Raw genomic sequence first — 26,673 nt, 5'->3', positions numbered from 1 at the left:
TTTTGAAGTAGAAAGGCTTTTAGTATCTGATCAAAAGAATGACTGAACTAGATAACATGACTCCAGATAAAATCAGACCAAGAAGGAGATTTTTATTTTGCTTTATTTGGGGACTTTGTGCTAAGTTACTACCTGATTTAAGTAATTGAATAAAAAGCTTAAACAAAAACTTTCAACATATATTAATTGCCTTTCATAATAAATTACCTTTTCAGGGAGTGCTCCTTACTCTTTTAGATCACTAGAAGATAGTTTGATACATTTGGGGAATATAAACCAAATTTGCATGATCATAAGGGTCACTTGAACACTAAAAATACTGATTCCTGTGTTTGTTCCTTAGAAGTTCTGTTTCAGCAAATCTGATATAGGGCTGGGGAATCAATATTTTTAACAAATGCCTTTGCTGACTCTGGAGTATGCAAATTTGAGAAACAGTACATTAAATATTATGCTGGGACCCCCAGAATAGATTGTGTCTTCATAAATGTATTATTACCAGTTTGAGCAAAGAACTTCCATGGCTCCCCGAAATTTTTCCTTGAGAAAAGAAGTAACTTTTACATTCTATTTTGCATCATCATGAATGCCAGGAAAACCTTAAGACTTCTCTAAATGTTGCTCTTTCTTCTGCATACTTGCATTACTTTGGAACCATATATTGTAGTTCTTTTTCATACTTGAACACTAGTTTGGTATAATCATAAGTTCTAGAGCTTTAGAGGTGAAAGGGATTTTAGAGATTTTTGTCTAACTTCTTAATTTTACAGAGGAGATCCAAGGAAATTAAGTGATTTTCTTAAGCTCATACAGTTAGTAACTGGAAGAGCCAGGTCTCTTCACTGAAGTGGAATAATAGACATTGCAGAAAGCGAATGAACATTTGCTAACATGAATTAATGAAGTTTTGTAAAAATTATTCCCCTTGGATTAATAATTGAAATATATTTTACATCATGTACGTTTACACTAAAGGCCTCAATAAGTCAATAACAACATGTTCCCAGAGAATCAGTGTTTCTGGATTTTTCTCTTACGGCCTTTCATTAGAATAGATGTTTTTGCTTGAAGGAAACTGCCCTCTACTGGTAGAGCTAGTATTCTTTCTGGCAGTATTTTCAAACCATTAGCCAAGGCTGTTATGACCACAGGCCTGAAACCAGGCTTTCTGACTCTGTGATACGATAGCTTTAAGATTTTGGACAAATTCCTTGACCTGTCTGTAGGAAAAATAACAGGGTAGTTGTGAACATTAAATGAGGTAATACACAAGAGTTCTTACTACAGTGCCTGACATCTAGTAAGTCCTCAATAAATGAGAGCTATTGTTATTTTATTGCTTAAAAGAACTGAGACAAAGAGAATTTCCCAAGTTGTTCTCTTTATATTGTGTTTGACTTCATTTCCAATGTTGTTTATTTAGATCATTAGATAAGGAAGAGCCTAGAGAAAGTATTTTGTTTTCTCTTTTGGCCTCTATTGTTAGTTAAAAAGTATTACAATTGTTTGCTTTTCAAGAGGATATATAAGGGACTATAATACAGAATAATTCATTTAATAAGTTAAATATATTTTTAGTAATAGTAATTGTATACATATATATTTTCTAATTTTCTGATAGTTCTAGACCATTGAAAGCCTCTCAAATGGTGAATTCCTGCATCACCAGCCCTTCTACACCTTCAAAGTGAGTTATATTTCTTGTGTACCCAAAATTTGTATTTTTAAGGATTTGGCTTACCCTGATTTCCAAGATTATCCCCTCCCCTTTTCTTATTGTTTCTCTTCTTGCATGATAATTGCTCTGCATTACTGTACTTTGGAATTTTCCTGAATATGCTTTAAACTGTAATTTAGTGAGTATCAAGTTTTTAACACTGAATCAAGTTCAGATGGTCCTCTCAAAATTTTGTTTTAAAACTTCTTAAATCATCTGTTGTATGTAATATTTTCATCCTACAACTCTAGAAATTGACTAATGATGAGGGATTTTAAGGATTGAAGGGTTAAAATAACCCCTACTGGTATAAAAAGCACCATTCTTCAAATATACACATGGAGATCCCAAAATATCTTTTCACCTGTTGCTAGCCAGTGTGGGACTTCTTGTCTTAGACACTGAGCTGGAGCTATTCTGAAAGGGGACAGGAAAACAAATACACATTAGAATGTAGCTATTCTACAAATTTTTTTTGTTTAAGACCAAAAGTTTGTCCAAGAAGGAAACAAATACTTTTTTTTTTAATATACCTCCTCTATGATTTGACTAGAACCACAGTTCCTGATTAGACATTTCTAAATGACTTCGTTGTCATTTGTCTTTAAAATTAGTTTTCTAAAAATTTGATGTCCCAAAGTACTTTTAGAAAAGAGACACTTGTTGTTTAAGGGCTTTTGGGGGGCTTATATAACCATAAAATGACATTTGGGAATTGCTATTTTCTTTTCCTCCTGTTAATTATTTTTCAGTGCAATTAAAACCAGATGACTAACTGACTAGAAATCTGAAATGGTACCGATATGAATACTCTTGCCCGTTCTCAAGATACAAATGAGCAATACCACTTGGCTGCTTAGAAAGTGAGCAAGTGATGCATTTACAGGATGAATATTTTTCCTTACTACAGGCAAGCTGCCTTCTGTGAATATAGTAACTATTAATGGAATGCACTCTTTATGTACCAAATCACTGTAGCTTCAAGAAAGAGATGGTTTCATTGGGCATCATTATACTTGGCATGGTCAATCTGTTCTCCAGGGTCTTACTGCTATGAGAATTTGAGAGTTGGTCAATAAAGGATGATTAGGCCCTAGAAGACCTGTCATGCCGATCAAACTTAAAAGAGGCTGAGCTATGAACCAGAATACCATTGGTTCTTCTATAATGTCCTTTGTCACATTTGACCCTGGTGTATTAGTAGCCAGGTGTCACCCTCCTTCAGCAAAGTATTTACATGGATAAATAAATCAATATGTTCAGTTTTGCTTGGTGAGCATGAAATCAGAAATGAAGAATTAAGATGGCTAATTGGCTATTTCTAAGTTATATTAAAAACCCTTTTTGAACACATATTGGGAGGCTATTCAAGAGTTCAGACTGAAGTGCAGTGATATCCTGGCTGCTCTCAGCCAAAGACTATGGTTGGGCTTATCACTGACCACTTGCCTCTTTTCTTTGATCTACATTGCTATGCAATCCTCCTGATTTCCATTGTGGCCTCTTATTTCTTGGTGCCATCATTCTACATGTTTATTTACAGTTTTCACATTTAGATTATTGCATTTTCCAATTTCCATTTTACATTTTTTTTTTAGCACAGCATATGAATTTATGTTAACCTTCATCAAAGAAAGTTTGTGCTTTTTGACCTTTACCACTTTTTCCTTTAGTTTATTTTCAGCTCACTTAGAAGACAACACAGTAACACCTTACTTATCTGGTATCGTTGAAGAATAATATTTGATATTCCAAATAAATGAATTTTTATATAACTGAAGCTTGTCCTTTTATTTTTATTTTTTATTTTTTTTATTTTTATTTTTTTGTGGTATGCGGGCCTCCCTCTGTTGCGGCCTCTCCCGTTGCGGAGCACAGGCTCCGGACGCGCAGGCCCAGCGGCCATGGCTCACCGGCCCAGCCGCTCCGCGGCATGTGGGATCCTCCCAGACCCGGGCGCGAACCCGGTTCCCCTGCATCGGCAGGCGGACGCGCAACCACTGCGCCACCAGGGAAGCCCCGAAGCTTGTCCTTTTAAACATTGCCTTTTAAATTTTAATCTTTAAAATGTTTTAACCATTTTAGATGGTTATATCTCTGTAAGCTTACAGAATTCCTTATATTAAATAAAATATGCTGCAGATAATTTAAATATATTGTAATTACTTAAAATTGGCATTGTAAATATCAGTTATTGCACTGTGTTTTAATATGATAATGCCCTCAGAGGCTCTTAATTCTTATAAGACAGTTTACCTTTACATTAAATTACTTTATAGTTCTTTATTGCCCTTTTTGTGGTTATTCTCTCACGTTTCTTAGCTCTCATTTCTTGATGAACTTGCTACATTATTTTATACACTATTTCCTGGGGAAGTAGGGTCCCTGCCTAAAGAGTAAAGTTCATGGGCTTCGAAACTGCTGCCTGCCTCAGAGGCGTTTGTTTGTTTGTTTGCTTTGTTTTGTTTTTACTTTTAAGTTCCTGTGTTCTAGAAGGTAGAGGTTGCCAGAAGTTGGACCTACATATAAATGGATAAGTGGAATGTTACTGTTAATTTCAGAGTACATGGATCATAATTTAAAAGAGCAAAAATTAGTCCTCATGCACTCTCTTGTCAAAAACATGTATTCATTGCTATGTCTGCATGCATTCAGTAGAGTACTTGCTTTATAAAGCCAGTAACAAACTTCTTTGGAGTTGATCATTAAAAGAAAAAAGGCACAAAGTGATTGGTTTACTGATAATATATAATAGCATAAGAGTTGTCTGCTTTTCAAAGCATGGCTCTTTTGGAGTAGGGCAAAGGTAATTCTTAAATATACCTCTTTTGATGTATCTTTTTTTCTCTGTTAAATCATTCTCCATAATGGAAAAGCTTTTTTTTTAATTGGTATTTATACTTCAAAAAAATAACAAGGACAAATGTTTATTTGTCAGACTTAAATAGGGGTTTTTTGTTTGTTCGTTTTTTCTTAAATTACAGGAATTTCACCTTCAAATCCAAGAACTCCTTGACTTTATGCCTTGATTCAGACAGTGAAGATGAGCTTAAACGCTCTGTGGCCCTTAGCCAGAGACTTTGTGAAATGTCAGGCAGTGAACGGCAGCGGGAAGACCTGGAAAAGGTAAATAATCTCTCACCAAAATATCTGACTGTCCAAACAAATGCCTCTCATAACCAGCATCAGCAAACTTAATAAATACACAGGATAGATCATTTCTTGTGAATGAGGACTTTTCAGATGTACTCTTAGCACCTTTCAGCATGCAGTACGATATTGTTAACTGTAGTCACCATACTGTACATTACATCCCTGTGACTTACTTATTTTATAACTGGAAGTTTATACCTTTTTGCCCCTTCACCCATTTCACTCACTCCCTAGCCCCCACCTCTGGTAACAACCAGTGTGTTCTCTGTATCTGTGAGCTTAGTTTTTTTGTTTGTTTGTTTTTTAGATTCCACATGTAAGTGAGATCCTACATTATTTGTCTTTGTGTAATTATTTCCCTCAGGGTCCTTCAGTGATGTCACAAATGGCAAGATTTCTTTCTTCCTTCCTTCCTTCCCTCCCTCCGTTCCTTCCTTGTTGCTGTGCCCGGGCTTTCTCTAGTTTCAGCCAGCAGGGGCTACTCTTTGTTGCGGTGCGCGGGCTTCTCATTGCGGTGGCTCCTCTTGTTGCGGAGCACGGGGCTCTAGGCGCGCGGGCTTCAGTAGTTGTGGGGCGTGGGCTATAGAGCACAGGCTCAGTACTTGTGTCGCACGGGCTTAGTTGCTCTGCGGTATGCGGGATCTCCCCGGACCAGGGATCGAGCCCGTGTCCCCTGCATTGGCAGGTGGATTCTTAACCACTGCGCCACCAGGGGAGTCCCTATCGCTTTAAACTCCAAGATTGCTATATTTGTAGGCATTCTGGTTTCTTCTAAAAGCAGCTCTATTCTTCAGGATTCAAAATCTTGCAGACTAGAACCTGATAAGTCTGAATTGGAAAACTCAGGATTTGACGGAATGAGTGAAGAAGAGCTTCTCGCAGCTGTTTTAGAGATAAGTAAAAGAGAAGCTTCACCATCTCTCAGTCATGAAGATGATGATAAACCAACCAGCAGCCCTGATACCGGATTTGCAGAAGATGATATTCAAGAAATGCCTGAAAATCCAGACCCTGTGGAAACTGAGAAGCCAAAAACAGTCACAGAGCCCGGTAGGTTTAATGAAAATAAACATCTGTTAAACAGGCACAACTGTGTTCCAAAGCTTTATAGTAACAAATGACTTCTACATAATGGGAGGTGAGATGGATCTGTATAGCAGAGCTAATAATATTTGTGTGCTTTTTTCTTTTTCTAACAGTTTAAAAAATGAGAAGCAAATATTGTGAGTTAGTATCCAGAGGCTAGTGGTAAAGTATGCCATGTCCCTTTAGGTGTACATCAAAAGAAAAGTTAGTATTCTTGTGCATTTAAAAAATGTTTGTGTCAGTTTTTGGTCACTTTTTTCACACCACTGCTCTCAGAAATTTGTGTAATTCTAAATAGGTAATTTAACCTCTCTGATACACAGTTTTCTTACCTCTGTATGGGGTATCTACCAGACATACTTCAGATAGTTGTGGGTAAAATGTTAGATAGTAAATACATATTATGTAAAGTGCTATACAGATAAAATTTATTTTCGTGGTAATTATTACTCATATTTTGTTATTTCTCAAGCTGTCACTGCAAACAACAGAGCTGAGCCTCCTTGCCTTGCACTATGGGTATTTTAAGATTTTTTAAGTAGAAAATTTTCACTTCCTTCTCCTGGGGTCAAGTCTAATATTTTCTCCTGATATCTTTAGTATCTGTATCTAGGTAGCTAGCTAATGTGTTTCCGTATATCAAGCCTAGGATTTTGGAGATGAAGAGAATAGTAGTATATCACAAAATTATTTTCTGTATTCTTGGGGTTGTTAGGGCCTCCTCAGTTTTGAATTATTTTATGTGCAAGTAAAATAAGAGTTAGTATTTCCTCAATTTAACTGGAAACAAAAAGCTGATGATTTTTGTATATAGATGTTTCCTCTTTTTTCTTTACACCTTTTTTTACCTCTTGATGCAAGTACCCTGATGAAGTCCCCTTCTCTTACTAAACTTATAATCACTGCCCTTGGAAGTGAATCCTAGATACTAGATCATTTCATCAGTAAGGATTTCAGTATCACTAAAAGATAGGAACTCTTTTTACAAAAACGTATCCTCCATATCATTATCATACTTTAAAAATCAATAATAATTCTAAGGAACGATCAAATGTGATCAAACCCTCCATAAGGTTTTATTTTGAAAGTTTCAAATCCAGAGAGAAATTGAAGAATAAAACAATATACACTTTTATACCCTTCACCTAGATTCATTAACATTTTGTCACATTTTTTTCTCTCCCTTCCACACTGCCCCTGTGTGTATGTGTAGTTGTGCAGCAGTTACCCCAAAATTAGTGCTTTACAACAACAGTAGTTTTAATATCTCATTACTATGGATTGACTGGTCTAAGCTGGTAGTTTTTCTGCTCTATGTGATGTTGGCTGGGGTTTAACTGCGCTACAACATCCAAGATGGCTCACCTTGGCACATGGGTTGTGTTGGTTAGAAGGGTCAACTGAGCTGGCTAGATATCCTCTCTGTTCTGGTCCCCTCTCCCTGACCATCTCCCTTCCCCTCTTCTCCTCAGCTTTTCATCTCTTCGTGTAATCTCAGGGCCTCTCCCTTCCTGTATGGCCTCTTCAGCATGGTAGCCAAACTTCTTACATGATAGCTCAGGGCTCCCAAAAGCACAAAAGAGGCTGCTGCCAGCCCTCCTTAATGTATAGGCTCAAAATTAGGACAGAATCAATTCTACCACATTTCATTAAAGCACTCACAGGATCTTCCCAGATTCACTGTGAGGTGGACCACGCAGAGTTAGAATACCTGGAGGCATGGTTCATTGGAGGCCATCTTTAGAGATTGCGCGTGCACGCGCACACACACACACACACACACACACACACACAAACACACACACACTGTCTCTCTTAATGGAACCATTTGAAGTTGCAGGTATCATAATACTTCACCCTAAAATATTTCAGCCTGACTCTCCTAAGTACACGGAAATTTTCCTATATAACAATATCATACCTAAGAATATTAACAGTAATTCCACATATATTTCTAATATAGAGCCCACATACACATTTACCCAATTATCTCCAGAATATTTTTTACACTTTTTAAAAAATCTAGAACCCAAAGCTTACCCCCTGAATTTGGTTGTTAGGTCCCTTTAGTCTCTATTCAGGCCAATTTTTCTTTGAAAGATTCCCATTATGGATTGACCTACTATTCTTTAAGTATAAGCTGTTTTTTTTCCCCATACCCTAAAACTTCAGAGCCTGGAAATGGTTTTTTCCTTGTTGCCCATTTCCATTTCCAACTGCTTGTCTTCTTTCATCCTACAAAAACCCCAGCTCCTGGGCCTCCCTGGTGACGTAGTGGTTGAGAATCCGCCTGCCGATGCAGGGGACGCGGGTTTGTGCCCCGGTCCGGGAAGATCCCACATGCCGCAGAGCGGCTGGGCCCGTGAGCCATGGCCGCTGAGCCTGCGCGTCCGGAGCCTGTGCACCGCAATGGGAGAGGCCACAACAGTGAGAGGCCCGCGTACCGAAAAAAAAAAAAAAAAAAAAACCCAGCTCCTTCGGTACGTGACTTCAGACTTGGCCGCCTATTGTCTCTATCTGTAGCTCTCTTTTACCTTCCAGTCACTCCACGCCCATCAGCATTCTTAGGGCTTTCAGCATCCTCATAAATGACCCTTTCAACATCCTGGTTTCTCAATTCCTAATCTTATTTCCAAAGAACTTTTCTTGTACCCCATCTTGATAACTGCCAAAACTCATACCCTAAACCAGTAGTTCTCAAAGTGTGTCCCCAGGCCATCAGTATCATGTAGGAACTTGCTGGAAATGCCATTCTTGACCTCCGACCCCACACCTACTGAGTGAGAAACTCTGGATGTGGGGCTCAGCATTCTGTGTTTTGATTCCAGTTGGTTCTTTTTTTTTTTTGTTGTTGTTGTTTTTTTAAGTGAGAAACTCTGGATGTGGGGCTCAGCATTCTGTGTTTTGATTCCAGTTGGTTCTTTTTTTTTTTTTTTTTTTTTTTTTTATTTTATTTTAATTTTGGCTGTGTTGGATCTTCGTTTCTGTGCAAGGGCTTTCTCTAGTTGCGGCGAGTGGGGGCCACTCTTCATCGCGGTGCACGGACCTCTCACTGTCACGGCCTCTCTTTTTGCGGAGCACAGGCTCCAGACGCGCAGGCTCAGTAGTTGTGGCTCACGGGCCCAGTTGCTCCGCGGCATGTGGGATCTTCCCAGACCAGGGCTCGAACCCGTGTCCCCTGCATTGGCAGGCAGATTCTCAACCACTGCGCCACCAGGGAAGCCCTCCAGTTGGTTCTGATGCATGCTGAAGTTTGAGAACCACTTCCCTAGACTGTCATCATCAGTAAATGTACCACCTTTGAAATCTTAATTTCAGATATCCTTCTCTAACCCTTCTCTCCCCCTAGCTCACCTAATATCATATTCTTATTTCAACAATTACTTGATCTCATTAAGACTTCCAGTCCATTGTCTTCTAATTTTTGCTATTCATCACCTCCCTCTTGTCACCACTTCCCTCCCCAGCCTATATGCCATATTTTGGTACTTTTATCTCTTTCCTCTGTTTTCTTCTTTCAGTTGCCTAACAAAGTCCCATCTCCCAATTCAACCAGCTTCTTATTCCTTGCCTACACCCAAGCAGCTGAAGATTGCTGGAGAAAAGTCCCCAAACTGTGCTGACTATACTTTCCTCAGAATCATGACTACGCTCTTACATGGGCACTACATGCTACTAGTCAGTTCTTTTATACAGTTCCTTAGTAAATTTCTTTTCTTGGTCTCCATGTCTTTCTCAAATCTGTAGCTCTCCTTCCACACATACTCTAGGCACATAACTTAGCTGTATACCTTTCAAAGAAAATAGATGCAGTCAGATGAAAACTCTGCCTTCACCTTTGTTATGGAGGAAATGTCCCTCTTCTTATTTAAGGCCAATCCCTCCATTCATATCCAAGATCTCATCTACTTGTGCCTTCTAAAGACTTTCCCTCTTGAAATGATACTCTTTCTCTTCTGCATCAGGTCTTCCCTCTTCTAAATTATTCCTGGTGTGCCTTAATATGACCCATCTTTTTAAAACTCTCATGACCTTGTGTTTCCCTCTAGCCACTGCTCCCTTTCTTTGCTCCCTTCCCAAAAAAATCCTTTGAAAGAGTTGTTTTACTCATTCTCTCTACTTTCTTACCATCTCCCATTCTCTTGTCAGCCCTCTCCAAGTGGGCTTTCATCCCCACCACTCCACTGAAATGGTCTTTATATGGTTTGCATTAGCTATTTTCATACAGTCCATCACTCCCTCCTTAACATTTAAAGCTTTATAAACTTTTTTCTATAAACTATTCTTGCCATGGTTTTTTCTTCCTACTAAACCAACTGTTCATTCCAGGGTTTATGGTTTTGTTTTTTGCTTCCCTCATCAGAACTCTAACTGTTGGAGTATTCCCAGGACACTGTCCTTAGCTGTCTTTTTTTCTAAAGTTCTCTCCCTGAGTGATCTCAAACATTACCATAACCTCACATACTGATGAAATATCAAATTCATATCCCTAGCCCAGATCTCTCCCCTGAGGTTTAAACTTACACATGTAAATGCCTACTTGAAATGTCCATTTGGCTGTCTAATTTTTAACTGCCACTTCCCCCCACCCCCCGCCAATAACCCTGACCCATATCAGCAAATGGTACCACCATCCACCGTTTTTTGACTCAGGCCAAAAAATATGTCTCCCTGCATTTTTTTGTTTTACTTCACACCTTACATTCAGTCCATCAATAAGTCTAGTCTGCTCTACCTTCAAAATATATCCTGAATTTAATCATTTGTCAGCATCTTCATAGCTGTAACTCTAGCCTTCCATCTCTTACCTGGTCCACTACAGTTGATTCCTAATGTCTCTTCCATCACTCTTGCCCCACTACAGGCCTTCTTTCATGAACAAAGCAGCCAACATAATCTTTCTGAAGCTTATATCACACGGTCACCCTTCTGCTTAAAACTTGTGATTTCCCATTACACTTAATCCAAGCTTCTCACCATGGCCTATCTTTACCTTCCCCCTCTTTCACCCTGCTGTTTTAGCCATACTAGCATTCTCTCTGTGTCCGTCATGCTAATAAGCTCATGTTCATCTCAGAGGCTTTGCACTTAAGTGCCTTCAGGGCAAGGGCCATCTTGCCTTAATTATCACTATATCCCCAGCTTCTTTAGCAGTGCCTGGCATATAGTAGATTCTCAATAAATATTTGGGGCTCATCAGATTGGTTGTCTCATGAATCAGCTGAGGAGGGGAAGGAATACTGGTTAAGTAAGGTTTTACTGTTAGTCAAAGGGAGGGGAAGAGTGTATGCAAAGGCCCAGACATGAGAAAGGCCATGGTAAGTTAGTGGACCTACAAAAGTTCAGAATGATCTGCATGGCTGGAACATAGTGTTGAGGGGGAAAAGCAAAAAGTTGAGAGTTATGCAGTCTCCAGTTTTTACATGGCCTAAAACCATGTTTAGGAGTTTGGACTTTTATTTCAAAAGCATTAGGAAGTTACTGAATAATTTTAAGCGAAAAATTATTTGATAAAGATTTATATTTGAAAAAGATCATTTCTGGCTGCAGTGTAGCGCATAAATTAGAGAAGAACCAAAGTATCTTGTGAGACCTGTTAGGCAATTATTGCAGTAGTCCAGACCAAAAGTTAATGGTGCCCTAAGCCAAGGTTTTGGCATTGAAAAGAAAAGCAGTTGGGACTTCCCAGGTGGTCCAGTGGTTAAGACTCTGCATTCCCAGTGCAGGGGGCCCAGGTTCGATCCCTGGTCAAGAAACTAGATCCTGCATGCCGCAACTAAAAAAAAAAATTAAAAGGAGGCTGCATGCCGCAACTAAAAAAAAGATCCCACGTGCCACAACTAAGACCCAGCACAGCCAAATAAATAAATAAATACTTTTTAAAAAAAGAAAGAAAGAAAAACAGTTGATGGATTCGAAAGATAATTAGGAAATAACGATTTATGTAATATGAAGGGATAAATGAGAAATCAAAATGACTCCCAGGTTTCTATCTTAAAAAAAAAAAAAACTAAACTGGGTGGACAGTGATCCCAATGACTGAAATATAGAATGTAGGAAAGGAGCAGCTTTCATTTGGGGTGGTGGGAGAAGCAGCAGATGATATATTTAGTATAAGAATGTTTGAGTTTTAACACATGGTTCCCCTCTGTGTTTTTTGTTTCATGGTCATATTTGTTCCTAGATCTGAAATGTTTTTTGTATCCATCTGATAATCTTGTCCTGAAGACAGATGTATATTAATTTTTAGCATCTCAAAGTAAACTTTCTTACATCTGTTTTCTATCACATGGATTAATTGCTAGTGTAATTCTAGGATTGTGTGAAGTACATTGAGTGCTGAAAATTATTGGTTAAGAAAAATTGTGCCTCTGTCACCTTCTTTTTATGAGTATGTTTTGATAATAAAAGTAATAATGCTCATCTTATGCCCTAAAATAGCAGCGTCAACTCCCCAATCTTTCTTCCACTTGAAACACTCAACATCAACTAACTTTGAATGTCACGGTTCCAAATTTCCAGAAGTGGTCTGATTGGTTGATTCTTTCAGATATTCATTCCTGGTCCAGTAAGCTAAGGCCAGAGGGACAGGTGGGAACTTATACGCCTCAGAGCTGCCCCTTGGAGGCTATGGAAAATGACTTTCTCCAAGAATGGAGGAGTATAATTTTTTTAAATTGGAATTGTACTGCTTTTTGCACTTAATAATATCCTGAGTTTCTTTTCCTCTTTTAATGAACATTCAGAATTAGTTTCAGTGATAAATACTCAGTCAGCAAGTCAGTTCAATTAAAAAATGATGACTAGTTGCTGACTTAGAGTCTAAAACCAAGATGCTGTAAGCTTCAGAGTTGTCTGTGCTATAGAAGATTATCTACCATTTAAATGGTTACAATGCAGTATTGGGGCAGGTAAAGAGCACATACTAATTTTGAAACAATCCATGTGAAATAAATCTGTAAAGGTAGTTCTTGTTAACCAGTTGAATTCTTTTTATGAGAACTTCCTTAACTTACTAAGACGAAAATTTTTGCTTTGGTAAAGTGTTTGAGAAGGGAAGGAGGGAAGGAGGTTCCTTCCTCTTCTCCCCACTCTTACCTATATTCAAAATAATGAAATTCAGATAACCAGAACAAAATTATGCCTATATTATTTATTCCAGCTAGCCATAATCTAGAAATTGAGAATGAACAGAAAGAAATAAAAGGTTAATATTTTTTCTTACCTCCTTGGGTGAATGTTTTAAACATATATGTTGTCATATACCTGTATGGTACATGAGATGTTTATTACATATTTTATATAGCTCTTTTGATTTAGAATATGTTCAAGGCTCATTTGATTATTAATGTAAAAATGCTCATATGACATACAGTGTAATAAATGGGAAAATCTCAATAATTAGCTTAAGTATGCTATCCTAATTCTTACTTCATTTACCCTAAACAATACTTTATTCCTAGTACTTGGTCATGTGACATGACCTTTGAATATGGCTATTTATTCTTCTCCATCCTTAACCATAGTGTTTCTGATGATTGCTTAAGTTTCAGAACCATTGCTGTAGGTCAGTGTTTCTCAATCGAGGGCAGTTTTGTACCCCAGGAAACATCTGACAATGTCACTTTTGGTTGTCACAACTGGGGAGTGTGGGCTTGCTACTGGCGTGTAGTAGGTAGAGGTCAGGAATATTGCTAAACACTATACGGTGTACAGGGCAGCACCTCTCCCCGCACCAAACAAAAAATTATCCCACCCAAAATGTCAATAGTGCTGAGATTCAGAAACCCTGATCTAGATCTGTAGTAAGGTGAGATTGTGTGTCCCAAGCAGGTTATGTCTGAGGTTAGGATACATTACTCTTTGAACAGTGCATGTCACTCTAGTGCAGAGAGTTCAGTTTATAAGAGGATATCCCAGTTATGTCATGTTCTGCTTCCTCAGATCCTGCCAGTTTTACCGAGATAACTAAAGACTGTGATGAGAATAAAGAAAACAAAACTCCAGAAGGATCTCAAGGAGAGGTTGATTGGCTCCAGCAGTATGATATGGAGCGTGAGAGGGAGGAACAAGAGCTTCAGCAGGCATTGGCTCAGAGCCTTCAAGAGCAAGTAAGAGATATTTATATTGCTACTTTCTCCATACCTGTCTTTTCCAAGAAATAGAACAATAATAATAGTAAAAAACATTTGTTAAGCACTATGTGTCAGGCATTATTCCAGGTGATTTACATACGGTGAACCACTGAGCCACCAAAACAAACTAAACTTGGGGCTTTTGCCTTGGGTTTGAAACAGAAACATTGATCCTTTTTCTTTTTTAAAAAACCCAAATGCAACAAAATGTCTTGTTGTTTACCTCCTATTACTATAATTTATTGCACGCTAAAGCAAGACGAGTTGTTAGAGATCATCCCTAGTCCAACTTTATTTTGCAAGCAGTTGAAACAGCCGGTATACCATGATGATTTTATCATTGATATTTTAAGGCAAAATGTTTGTTTTGGTCATTTTCTCACAATATGAATCCTTTCCTATGAATTATTTGAACATAAAATTCTCAGGAATATTGTGTGAAATTTTAGATTTTAGTCATAAACTAACATTTATCTGCTCTTTTCTTTATGTAGTAATCTATTCTTCAATTTTTAGTTCTTTATGCTTATATTTGCCAAAGCTGGTTGATTTGCACTGTTGCAGTCAGCTGAGGTATCTGACTAAAAGGTGATATTCTGATGGTTGTCTAATCCTATACAGTACATGTTAGTAATAAAAATTTGCCAAGACTCCCTAGAATGAATGCACAATTTTAGTGTTTGCAAATATCAGATTAAGAAATCTAATGTCACTAGAATATTGGGTCTTAATTTAAACTGCACATTAATATTATCTGGGGAGCTTTAAAAAAAATACTGAGGGGCTTCCCTGGTGGTGCAGTGGTTGAGAGTCCGCCTGCCGATGCAGGGGACGCGGGTTCGTGCCCTGGTCCGGGAAGATCCCATGTGCCACGGAGAAGCTGGGCCTGTGAGCCATGGCCGCTGAGCCTGCGCGTCCGGAGCCTGTGCTCCGCAACGGGAGAGGCCACAACAGTGAGAGGCCCCAGTACTGCAAAAAAAAAAAAAAAAAAAAATACTGATGCCTGGGTTGTTCTGTCCCTCAGAAATTCTGATGTAATTGATCTGGAGTGTGGTCTGGCATCTAGATTTCTTTTTTTTTTTTAAATAAGGGTTTTTTTTTAAAAACAAAACTTCCCCCAGTGATTCTAATGTGCAGCCAAGGTTGAGAACTCCTGCTTTAAAACTGTTTCAGAGCCAGCTGCTCTGTATCCTTTTATTGATATTTATAAGAAGTACCTCCCTAGTTGCCTTGTCATCAAGATGTGTATATGCCAAACTATCTTACAAATAATAAATAGTAATCATTTGTTGTAGAAAACTTAGTGTAAAAGACCATGGTTTGGTTTCTTAACAATAGTTCCTTATAGTGCAGAAAAAGAAAAAATTCAGCAACCCTCCTTTTCTTAGACAAAAGACATATATTTTTCTTGTCAGCTGACCCGTTTAAAACTGTCTTATTTTTCTCAGATATGAGGATAGGATTATGAGATGAAGTTTCTTTAGTTTAGTATACCTGCATCATTCTATTAATTACTAAAAGAGAGTCCTTTACCTTCTTGTTTCAGCATAGACTTTATATACTTGGATAAATTTAAGTAATCATATTTCCTCTTAGAGAACACCTCTGTAACTTTCTTGCCGTACACGGGCCTCTCCCTGTTGTGGCCTCTCCCATTGCGGAGCACAGGCTCTGGACGCGCAGGCTCAGCAGCCATGGCTCACGGGCCTAGCCGCTGCACGGCATGTGGGATCTTCCTGGACCAGGGCACGAACCCGTGTCCCCTGCATCGGCAGGCGGACTCTCAACCACTGTGCCACCAGGGAAGCCCTCTGTAACTTTCTTGAACACAGTATTATTGCTCCCAGGACTATAATGCAGAATAGCTCATTCTAAGCTTCTTATACATTTAAGTAACTTTAACAACAAGTCTAGAATTGAGAAAAGTATAAGACAATTTTACTTTTCTTTTTTACTCATGCATCCTTTGTAAGTTATCTTTTCTCTGAAAATGAGAGGGAAATTTTTTTTTGTAGTAAACATTTTCCTATTCCTTTTATAATGAGTCATCTAGTTGAGACATTTTCAGAGGTACAATTTTTTTCTAAGAAAACCTCGTATGTATTAGAAAAGCAACAGTCAGCAGCATTCATTTAGTGTTTACCAAGCTTCTTTTACATGTTTATGGTTTCTTTAACAAGAATAAAAATAGAAATCTATGAATAATATGTTGCGGAAATTATTGTTTATCTTGATGCATAGGGTCTGTGCTAGAGCCAGCTCCCTGTCAGCTTAGGAGAGCCCACTATACATACTTCCCAAATCTGCATTCAGAGTCAGATTGGTAGCTTAAAATTGGCCATGGTAGGAGTATTTATACCAAGGAACTTGGCAAATCCTGTAAATCAGGGGAAGAAAAGAGAGCTATTCACTAAGTATCTGCTATGTTCCAGGTATTTCATACATGTTAGAAGAAAAGGGAATTACATCATAATGTCACATTGAATGGCTTTTGGTTGGCAAGCCAAGCATCGCTAACTAGAAGAGATAGCATTTAAGCCTTTTTAACCCCCAGGTTTTTGTTTTAGGAAGACAGTGTTGGAAAAAGTAAAGAACTTCTCCACATCCCTCAAGAGGTCATATTCCAAACTTCCATAAGATTATAGAAAACATTATTAGCAAATACTTTCAGAGCAGCGGATTTTATCCTCATTAAATAAGTTTAATCAATACTTCTTTAAATACCTTAGTTTTGTTCTTATCCCTTTAGGAGGCTTGGGAACAGAAAGAAGATGATGACCTCAAAAGAGCTACAGAGTTAAGTCTTCAAGGTATGGAGATTAATTACATTTTTTTAATATGCTGAAATGTATCACACACAGAAGAGCATATAAAATGTTTTTGTTATTTTTAATAACAGTAACAAATTTGAACACCTCCCAGGTAAAGATACAGAACCTTAGAAGTTACCTGTATACACCTTCCCTTCCCTCCCTCCCAAAGGAAACCACCATTCTAACATTTGTATTCATCATTAGCTTACCTTTTTAAAAAAAAAAAAAAAATGTTACCATGCATATTCATATCCCTAAACAATACTTTTTTGACATTTTAAATATGAGCTTTATTTTAAATTTAAAGAAACACTGAAAATGAACACTTTTTACAAATTATATCAGACACTTAAAACATAATCTGGGAATGTTAAACATTAATTCTTAATTCAAAATAATGACATTCATAGACTACATCCTGGTGCTGGCCAATATGGAGTTTACTTAAATCTAGTAGATTTTATGTAAGCTTAGCCATTACTCCTTCCTAAAATTCGGTGATTATGATTCAACTTTATAAGGTTAAGCAAGTCTTCTGTGTAATACCCTCATATAACTTTTTCAAATACAAACATTTATACCAGCAAGGAAATTATTAAAACGTATATAAATTATGCTGAGGGGCTTGATTAAAAGGCTTTCTATATAGAGAGAGGCATCTCACCTTAGAAAGCACACACACACACACACACACACACACAAAACCACTTAATTGAATATAAGACGCCAGGACATTCTTTTAGTTATGTTACACAGCACACTGCACGTTTATAAGTGTCATTCTATTATGTATGAACTGAAAACATATATTTTTTAAAAAGCCCTTGCCACGAGGGAGTGGAATATGCCTGCATTAAGCACAGAAATGCAGAGCTTTTTACAGGATGTCAACTGACTGTCTCCAGCTGGCTACCAGGCGCCACTGAAAACTGTCACCACCCTCAGAAAGGCAAGATGTTCTTGGTAATGATGTCCACAGCCTCCAGAATCTCCTCCTCCTCGATCACAAGCGGAGGTGCAAACCTGATGATATCACCATGGGTTGGCTTGGCCAGAAGTCCATTATCTCGAAGTCACAGACATACCTTCCAGGCATCACAGTAAGGGCTGTGATGGACACTCGGCAGCCTAGTGGATTGCCACCGTACATAGAACCATGTTCCCCTGGTTTAATGGGCAACATTATTTCATCATTATACAACACTGTGGATACAGGGTATACCAGAAAGTGCCTTTCCTAGAAGAACTGTATCAGGTCTGACATTTTCGTGATCAATAGCCAGCCATCTACCAGTTCTGGCCAATCCTGTCTGTATTTCATCAGCAATAAACAGAACCTGGTGCTGGGTTTAGAGCTCTTGCATGCCCACAAGGTAGCCTGGATCCAGAACAACAACGCCTGCTTCACCCTGAGTTGGTTCCACCATGAACACCACAACATTTGGATCCTGAAGTGCACGCTCAAGAACAGGCAGATCATTATATGGAGTGATTTCAAAACCTGACATAAATGGTCCAAAACCATTGTAACTGGTTGGGTGTGTGGAACTGGAGATTGCAGCCAATGTTCTACCCCAAAAGTTTCTGGCTGCAAAAAACAATCGTTGCTTTGTATTTTGGGATACGCTTCACAGTAGTATATCCCCATCTCCAAGCAAGTTTGCAAGCACTCTCTCCAGCGTCCACTCCTGTAATCATAGGAAGAACTTCGTGGTAGTTGAAAAGTTTAGTAACATACTCTTTTTTTTTTTTTTTTTTTTTTTTTGGGCTGCGTTGGGTCTTCGTTGCTGGGCTCGGGCTTTCTCTAGTTGCAACGAGCGGGGGCTACTCTGTTGCGGAGCGCAGGCTTCTCGTTGCGGTGGCTTCTCTTGTTGTGGAGCACGGGCTCTAGGTGTACGGGCCTCAGTAGTTGTGGCACGTAGGCTTCAGTAGTTGTGGCTCGCGGGTTCTAGAGCACAGACTCAGTAGTTGTGGCACATGGGCTTAGTTGCTCCACGGCATGTGGGATCTTCCTGGAACAGGGCTCAAACCCATGTCCCCCTGCATTGGCAGATGGATTCTCAATCACTGTGCCACCAGGGAAGCCCTAGTAACATACTCTTTGTATTCACCGGCACGTTGTTGTAGAAAGCTCTAGACATTAAGGTCACTTTATCCACCTGACTTTTCGAAGCATTCACAGTCTTTGGATGACAGTGCCCTTGGTTGATAGCACTGTAAGCACTCAGAAAGTCAAAATATTTTCTACCTTCTACATCCCATATGTAAATACCTTTTCCTCTCTCCAGGGCTACAGGTAAAGGGTGGTAGTTGTGGGCACCATATTTAGATTCCCATTCAAAAATATAATCAGAGGATGGAGGGCCTTGGACTGTGTTTTTAGTTGCAGCAGATGTATTGGGTTGGCCAAAAAGTTCATTCAAGTTTTTCCGTACCATCTTGCAAACTTTTTGGCCAACCCAATAGCAGAAGCCACTAAAGAATGAATTCCACGGTGAAAGACAGCAACAGTCTGCACATGTCATGTGCTAGTCTGGAAAACATTATGTCCTTCAAGTAGGAATATCACCAACCATCCCTTCTTCCCACAGTTCAGATTAGAATACAGATTTTTTTTTTTTTTTTTTTTTTGCGGTACGCGGGCCTCTCACTGTTGTGGCCTCTCCCATTGCGGAGCACAGGCTTCGGACGCGCAGGCTCAGCGGCCATGGCTCACGGGCCTAGCCACTCTGCGGCATGTGGGATCTTCCCAGACCGGGGCACGAACCCGTGTCCCCTGCATCAGTAGGCGGTCTCTCAACCACTGCGCCACCAGGGAAGCCCTAGAATACAGATTTTTAACCCAAGATCCAGGGATGGTCTTCACAGGGTCCAATAGCTCCTGGCGGCACCTCCAAGACCAGCCCAAGACACGTGGCATCAACTGAACAGCTGCCCTAAACAATATATTTTTTTAATTTTGAAAAATTAAATAGCAAGGACTGTCTATCTGTAATCCATCTGTATGACAGAGCAATACTGCCACTGTTAAGACTGCTAGGAGAAGATAATGTGACTTCAGTTTCCCTGTGAATTTACAAGAGCTCACTCTGGGGAAGCCAGTGAGCAAAGTCGTGAATGAGTATTCAGAAGCGTAAGATTCACCATAGTCAGGGGATTTGGCAGAACTAATTTATGGACCATGTGCTGGAAGTCTACCAGGACAGGTAGTCACGGGAAGTGAGCTAACTCTGTATTTTCTAAGATCACTCTGGTGTTTCTCTGGCTCTGAGAAATAGATTAAAGCAAAACATTTTGCTGGTATAAAATGAGTGTTCTAGGCTGATCTAGACACCAGGGCATGGTGGAGAGAGCAAGAATTTCACTGGCAGATGGTTGAGACAGTTACAAATAAGAATTCAAGCTAGGCTCACCTAGGCATTCTGTCCTCAGATTTAAAAGATGATACAATGGTGGTGATGAATGGCTGTCTCAAGTCATATTGTTCCAGTCTGGACTGGTTCCCCTCTACATCCATGCACAGATATCCTGATATCTCCCTAACCATTCTCCAGGGGATTCCCTCTGATTCGCTCTTTAGTTCGAATCTCCCATTTCCTGTATGACTCTTTTCTCATCCTTTGTGTACTTAGGCTTTGATGGAGAACATCCCCAGTAGTTTTCTTGAAGAAGAGGGGATGTGACTTAGATTTTTTGGAGGACTTGAAAGTTTCATTCTGCCCCAGTATTTGACTGATAGTTTGTCTGAATATAGAATTTCGGGTTTACAATCATTGTAAAAGAATTGTTTCCCCCCACCTTCATGGTGCTGGGCAATGACAAAAGTCTTGTTTGCTGGATTGCTGTATGAGAAGTCTAAAGCTGTTCTTTATTCTGATGTGACATCTTTTTTTTCTGAAAGCTTATAGGATCTTCTCTTTGTTTCCATTGTGATTAAGTTTCACAGTGATGTGCCTTGATGTGTGTCTGTTTCATCCATTTCTGCTGGGCACTTAGAGGATTATTTTAATCTAGAAACTTTTGTCCTTCAATTCTAAGAAACTTTCACTGATTTCCTTCATTCTACTTCCTCTCTTTTCTCTTTTTGAAACTCCTATTATTCAGACAACCTAGTCTGATCCTCTTAATTTTCTCATCTCTTCTCTCTGTTTTCCATTTTTTTGTTATTTTGCTGTACTGCCTGGGAAGTTTCTCCAACATTATCACCAACTCCAAACTTTTTTTTAGTATTTTATTTCTATCATATTTCTAATTTTCAAGAACTGGTTTTTGTGATTGTTACTTTATAAGATTTTGGGGTGTGGGTGGTTCATAGAAGTAATACCATCTCAACTCTCTGAGGATATTAAATATGGTTCATTTTTTTGTTTATTTGACATTTCCATCTCCCTGAATAGATTCTCTTTTCTCCAGATTGCTCGGTCCTGTGTGTTTATTATGGTCTTTATATTCCTTGTTAGAGTCTTTTTTCAATTATCTAGTAATCCTTGGCTGTCAGCTCACGATTAAGAGTAGGGGACTAGCAGAAACTAACGCACCATTGTAAAGCAATTATATTCCGATAAAGATGTTTAAAAAAAGAAGTAGGGGACTAAAAAGATGATTAGAAGCTCTGAGTATATGAATAGCTAGGACTTGTCAACTTCGAATTTTACAGAGTTTTACTCTTTGGGGGATGATGTTAATATTTTAGGCCTTCCCTTGGGCTGGTAAGATTCCTAAAGAAAGTTTTCTAGTCTCTTGCCCTTGCCTACAGGTAAAAGATGTGGCTGCCAGAGTTCTAGAAGCCAAGTATAGACATAGGGCTGGGGGTGGGGATGGGAATTATATTCATCTTTCAATATGCACACTGTCACCTACTCCCCTGTTTCCAGTATGGTACTCCCCTGTGCCTGGAATCCTCCAATCCAGAGACTGTTTTACCAACTCTCCAGAGAACAAAGCTGCCGACTTCTGTCATTGCCCAGCAGCAGGAAGTAAGGGGAAGTGGATCTAGGAGTCTGTAACTCAAACAGCTTTCACCTAATCCTTATTTTTTTTTAATTAATTTTTTTAAATTTTTGGCTGTGTTGGGTCTTCATTGCTGTGCGAGGGCTTTCTCTAGCCACAGAGAGCGGGGGCTACTCCTCGTTGAGGTGCGCGGGCTTCTCATTGCGGTGGCTTCTCTTGTTGCGGAGCACGGGCTCTAGGCACGTGGGCTCAGTAGCTGTGTCTTGCGGGCTCTAGCGCACAGGCTCAGTAGTTGAGGCACACGGGCTTAGTTGCTCCACGGCATGTGGGATCTTCCCAGACCAGGGATTGAACCCATATCCCCTACATTGGCAGACGGATTCTTAACCACCGCGCCACCAGGGGAGCCCCACCTAATCCTTATTTTTATCCTCTTCTTAGCCTCCAGTTTTAGAGGTACCTGCTATTTCTAAGTTGTATGTCTTTTGAGGACTCTGTAATATAAATTGGATTGGTTCTCAACTTTTCCATTACTGGCTTAGGTCTGACTTTCTTAGGTCTGCTAAGTCAGTCACCCCTCTTTATTCCGGAGTCCAGAATTTTGATGCTGTAGTCTCTTCCTGTTCTTCCCATTCTTGAGTGTTCATGTCTTTTAAACAACTCTATAAAACAGTCGTTTATGCACAGATGCTCCTGGGATTCTTTATTTGAAGCCATTAGTAAAGATGGATTCTTCCAGTGGAAACACATTATTAAGGAGAAAAATTGGACCTTGGATTTGTTTGTTTGTTTAGTATTTTAGGTAAAACATAGGAGTTTAAGGTTGAATTTCTATTATTTTTGTTAAATTTCAAAGTATGATTTAATGTTGAAGAAAATGAAAGGATGTTAATCTTCTTATGGTCTCTTTTCTGTCAGATAATTTAAGTTTGCTGGTGGCACCTATAATATGCACCAAGTGTGTCAAATCTAATATATAGTTTATATAATAGAGAATTCAGTGAAATTGGATTATCTGTAATTTTTTTTCAGTTTTATTCCTTTCCTAAAAGAGTATTATCCCCTTTCGTATAAATATATTTAAAACAAAAGGGAACATTTCTTTTACAGATAACTGGTGCCTGAATTTTTATTCCCTAGAGTAAGCTGGGTGAATTGGAACCCTAATAATAATATGTTTTATGTTTCTTAGAATGATAAAATGTGTACTTCAAGCTGTTTTATACCTTCCCAATTGTATCTCTTTGTGTCTATTCCAAGAACTTTTACAAGACTTTGTATTCTTCAGAGTTTAACAACTCTTTTCTGGATTCATTGGGCTCTGATGAGGACTCTGGAAATGAGGATGTTTTAGATATGGAGTATACAGAAGCTGAAGCTGAGGAACTGAAAAGAAATGCGGAGGTGGGTGACATTATATTCCCTTTGTAGGTCAAGTTGTCAGTACTACTCCTGTTGTTCCTTATCTTCAAAGGTCCCACTGTCAGTGTCCATTGCAGGTGCCCTTCTGCCCCTTTGGCAACCATCAAATGATCTTCACTTTCTCTTGGCCTTTGCTCCTCATTTCTTACACAGAAGATTCAAAACAAATTGAAAAAAACAAAAACAAAAAACCCACACATCCTGATCACCTTATGTGCATGTAAGGTAATAACTTAGTAATAGTTCTCAAAGTCATATGTATATTAAATCACCTTCAGTTCTACCAAAACTATTTTATCTTTAAGGTTAAATACTAAAAAATAGTTGATTGTTACTCAATAAAAACTGTTGATGACATTAACTAGAGCACTTGAAATCTTTTTTTACCCTAAATAATTGCTTTTTTCCCATTTTCCAGATTTTTTGTAATTTTAGTTACCCAGGATCCCACTATTCTGTCTTTTTTTTTTTTTTTTTTTTCGGTATGCGGGCCTCTCACTGTTGTGGCCTCTCCCATTGCGGAGCGCAGGCTCTGGACGCGCAGGCTCAGCGGCCACGGCTCACGGGCCCAGCAGCTCCGCGGCATGTGGGATCTTCCCGGACCGGGGCACGAACCCGTGTCCCCTGCGCCGGCAGGCGGATTCTCAACCACTGCGCCACCAGGGAAGCCCAATCCCACTATTCTAACACAACTACTGTTAGCATTTGATATATTCTTTTATCATCCCTACCCCAAAGTACCCCAAGTATGCTTTTAAAAAGTCATAGAATAAGTACAGTTTTTATCCAACTTGTTAAAGACTATAAGCATTTTATTTTTAATGGCTATACTGTATTCCATCAATGAACATGCTATTTATTTTATTTAATTTTTAGTTAACATTGAGCATTTACGTTGTTTTTTTTTTCATTATAATAAAAACATATCGAGGAACGGTATATGATTGTAGTGTTTTCTATATTAGGATTTTCTTCTTTAAGGAAATTCCCAGAAATAAATTACAGCTTCAAAGTTTTTGAACATTTTAATGGTTTCTGGCTTACCTATAAGCTATATTTCTTCCCAAAATTATATTTTATAGTGCTGCCTGAAGTCTATGAATATCACTTTTCAGTTTTGTTTTACTTTTCTGCTAATAATATTTTAATAGCATTTTTAAAAATATTTAAAATGTAAAAGTTCATCCATAATCCCTACAGCAACTTTTTTCATTTTTTCCATTCTGTTTTTCAGTACTTAGCCATTAACTTATCTGTTTTATAGAGCTATAGTTATTATGTGTGTTCATGTAAGTTTGAAAAACAAGTTAACATGTTGCTGACCCACATATTTTTTCTTTAAATAACTGAATAATACTGTACTGAGTTGATATACCAGTAACCATTTAACTATTACTGAGCGTATTGTTAGTTCCAAATTTTCATCATTATAGATAATGCTACAGTGAATAATTTTATATATATATATATATACTGTTTCCTTCTTTTGCATTATTTTCTTAGGATAAATTCTTGGGGAGTAGAATTCTTGGGTCAAAGGATATGAACAATACCAACCACTGGGTTTTTTTATTGAGTCTAACCCCCCACACATTGAAAGTTTGCCATGTCAGCTTTGATAATAAATTTAAAATTAGTGTTTTGCTTGTATTCAGATGAAGAGTTGAAAGTCATGCCCACTTCTGTTTTCCAGACAGGAAATCTTCCTCATTCCTATCGGCTCATCAGCGTTGTCAGTCACATTGGTAGCACTTCTTCTTCAGGTAAATGGACATTAGGATTTCAGCATTTTATAAATGGACTAGCTGGCATTTACTCCTTATTGGGTTGCTCTGAGCCTAGCTTTGTGAGGTGTAAGTTAAACCCATCAAGAAAAACTTTGAAATCTTTTCTTTGATCACACTAAGTGTGAATTGTGTTAATAGGTACAACTGTTTTGATTTTTCTATTCACATGTGACCCAAATGTCCCTAAACAAAATATATTTATCAAAAAAGTTGTCCTGGTATAGTAAGGTGAAATGGGGTTGGCTGTTTCTCTTTCTGAAACTTCCTGTCCCTGAGAAAAATTCAATACTTTTTTAAAAAATTTATTTATAATTTTATTTATTTATTTTTGGCTGTGTTGGGTCTTCGTTGCTACGCACAGGCTTTCTCTAATGCGGCGAGCGGGGGCTACTCTTTGGTGCGGTGCGCGGGCTTCTCATTGCAGTGGCTTCTCTTGTTGTGGAGTGTGGGCTCTAGGTGCACGGGCTTCAGTAGTTGTGGCACACGGGCTCAGTAGTTGTGGCTTGTGGGCTCTAGAGCACAGGCTCAGTAGTTGTGGTGCACGGGCTTAGTTGCTCCGCAGCATGTGGCATCTTCCCGGACCAGGGCTCGAACCCGTGTCCCCTGCACTGGCAGGAGGATTCTTAACTACTGCACCACCAGGGAAGCCCCTTCAATACGTTTTTTTAAAAAAAATAACCTTAATTTTAAGATTTTATTTATTTCAGGTCATTACATTAGTGATGTGTACGACATTAAGAAGCAGGCTTGGTTTACTTATAATGACCTAGAGGTATCTAAAATCCAAGAGGCTTCTGTGCAGAGTGATCGAGATCGAAGTGGTTACATCTTCTTTTATATGCACAAGTAAGAAACTTTGCCTGATCTGAAGCCGTGGGCTAAAAATCACTTGAATTCTTTTTTTTTTTTTTCTTCTTTAAGGATAAAATGTTCCCATCAGTTAATTGGTTGACGATTTATGATTTTTATTGTCTTTGCTTAGGGCTCATGTCTTGATATTTCCAACATATTTTTTCTCTTAACTCACACAGTAGAATCTAGGTATAGAACTTAAGATCTTTTTATGATGGAAGCTGTCCGGTCATAAAACTTTTTGGTCTTTCATTGTATCAGCTAGAAGATCTGAGTTATATGGATAGGAACTACATAGCATTTCTATCAAAGTTAGCTATTGCCATTCCCCCCTAAGTATTTTTAAGAATCAGCACATGGGGTTAAGATGGTAATAAAATGAATGAGCTGCTTATTTAATAAAATTTAGGCATCATGGGATTATGCAGCCTTTATCAATGTTTATTTTCTGTCTATCCTGTGTCTCTGTTCACTGAGTTTCCTATTTAACTTTTTATTTGTTTTATTTTAAGGGAGATCTTTGATGAGCTGCTGGAAACAGAAAAGACCTCTCAGGCACTTAGCATGGAAGTGGGAAAGACCACTCGTCAGGCTTCATGAGGAACAAACTCCTGGGTTGGCAGTGTGCACTGCATATTCTCTCTTACTGCCACCCCCTTCTCTTTCCTCTGCCCGAGGAGAATTTAGAACTCTACTTGATGCGGGAGCAACAAACAGCTCAGGGCCAAACCAAAAGACGAAAACTGCAATTATGCGGA

The 26,673-nt window shown here is 38.7% G+C and overlaps 1 protein-coding gene and 1 pseudogene across 1 annotated transcript in view; one reads left to right on the top strand and one right to left on the bottom strand.

The window, feature by feature from the left end:
* The window catches only part of USP37 (ubiquitin specific peptidase 37), an 89,547-nt gene extending 62,944 nt beyond the window's left edge, over nt 1-26,603 (top strand). Inside the window, exons 18-26 of the mRNA XM_055090008.1 lie at nt 1,622-1,687; nt 4,702-4,843; nt 5,665-5,920; nt 13,901-14,067; nt 16,841-16,901; nt 23,143-23,258; nt 24,970-25,039; nt 25,771-25,909; nt 26,428-26,603. Of these exons, the coding sequence (XP_054945983.1) occupies nt 1,622-1,687; nt 4,702-4,843; nt 5,665-5,920; nt 13,901-14,067; nt 16,841-16,901; nt 23,143-23,258; nt 24,970-25,039; nt 25,771-25,909; nt 26,428-26,515 (1,105 nt within the window). The 3' untranslated portion in view covers nt 26,516-26,603. The remainder of the gene's footprint in view (nt 1-1,621; nt 1,688-4,701; nt 4,844-5,664; nt 5,921-13,900; nt 14,068-16,840; nt 16,902-23,142; nt 23,259-24,969; nt 25,040-25,770; nt 25,910-26,427) is intronic.
* Nucleotides 17,170-18,955, bottom strand: LOC102992157 (ornithine aminotransferase, mitochondrial-like; annotated as a pseudogene).
* Nucleotides 26,604-26,673: the final 70 nt, after the last annotated feature.

The sequence above is a fragment of the Physeter macrocephalus genome, chromosome 2 (genome assembly GCF_002837175.3).
Source record: "Physeter macrocephalus isolate SW-GA chromosome 2, ASM283717v5, whole genome shotgun sequence".
NCBI classification, from domain to species: domain Eukaryota; kingdom Metazoa; phylum Chordata; class Mammalia; order Artiodactyla; family Physeteridae; genus Physeter; species Physeter macrocephalus.
The sequence above is the reverse complement of the archived record's forward strand: the minus strand, read 5'-3'. Positions and strand labels throughout refer to the sequence as shown.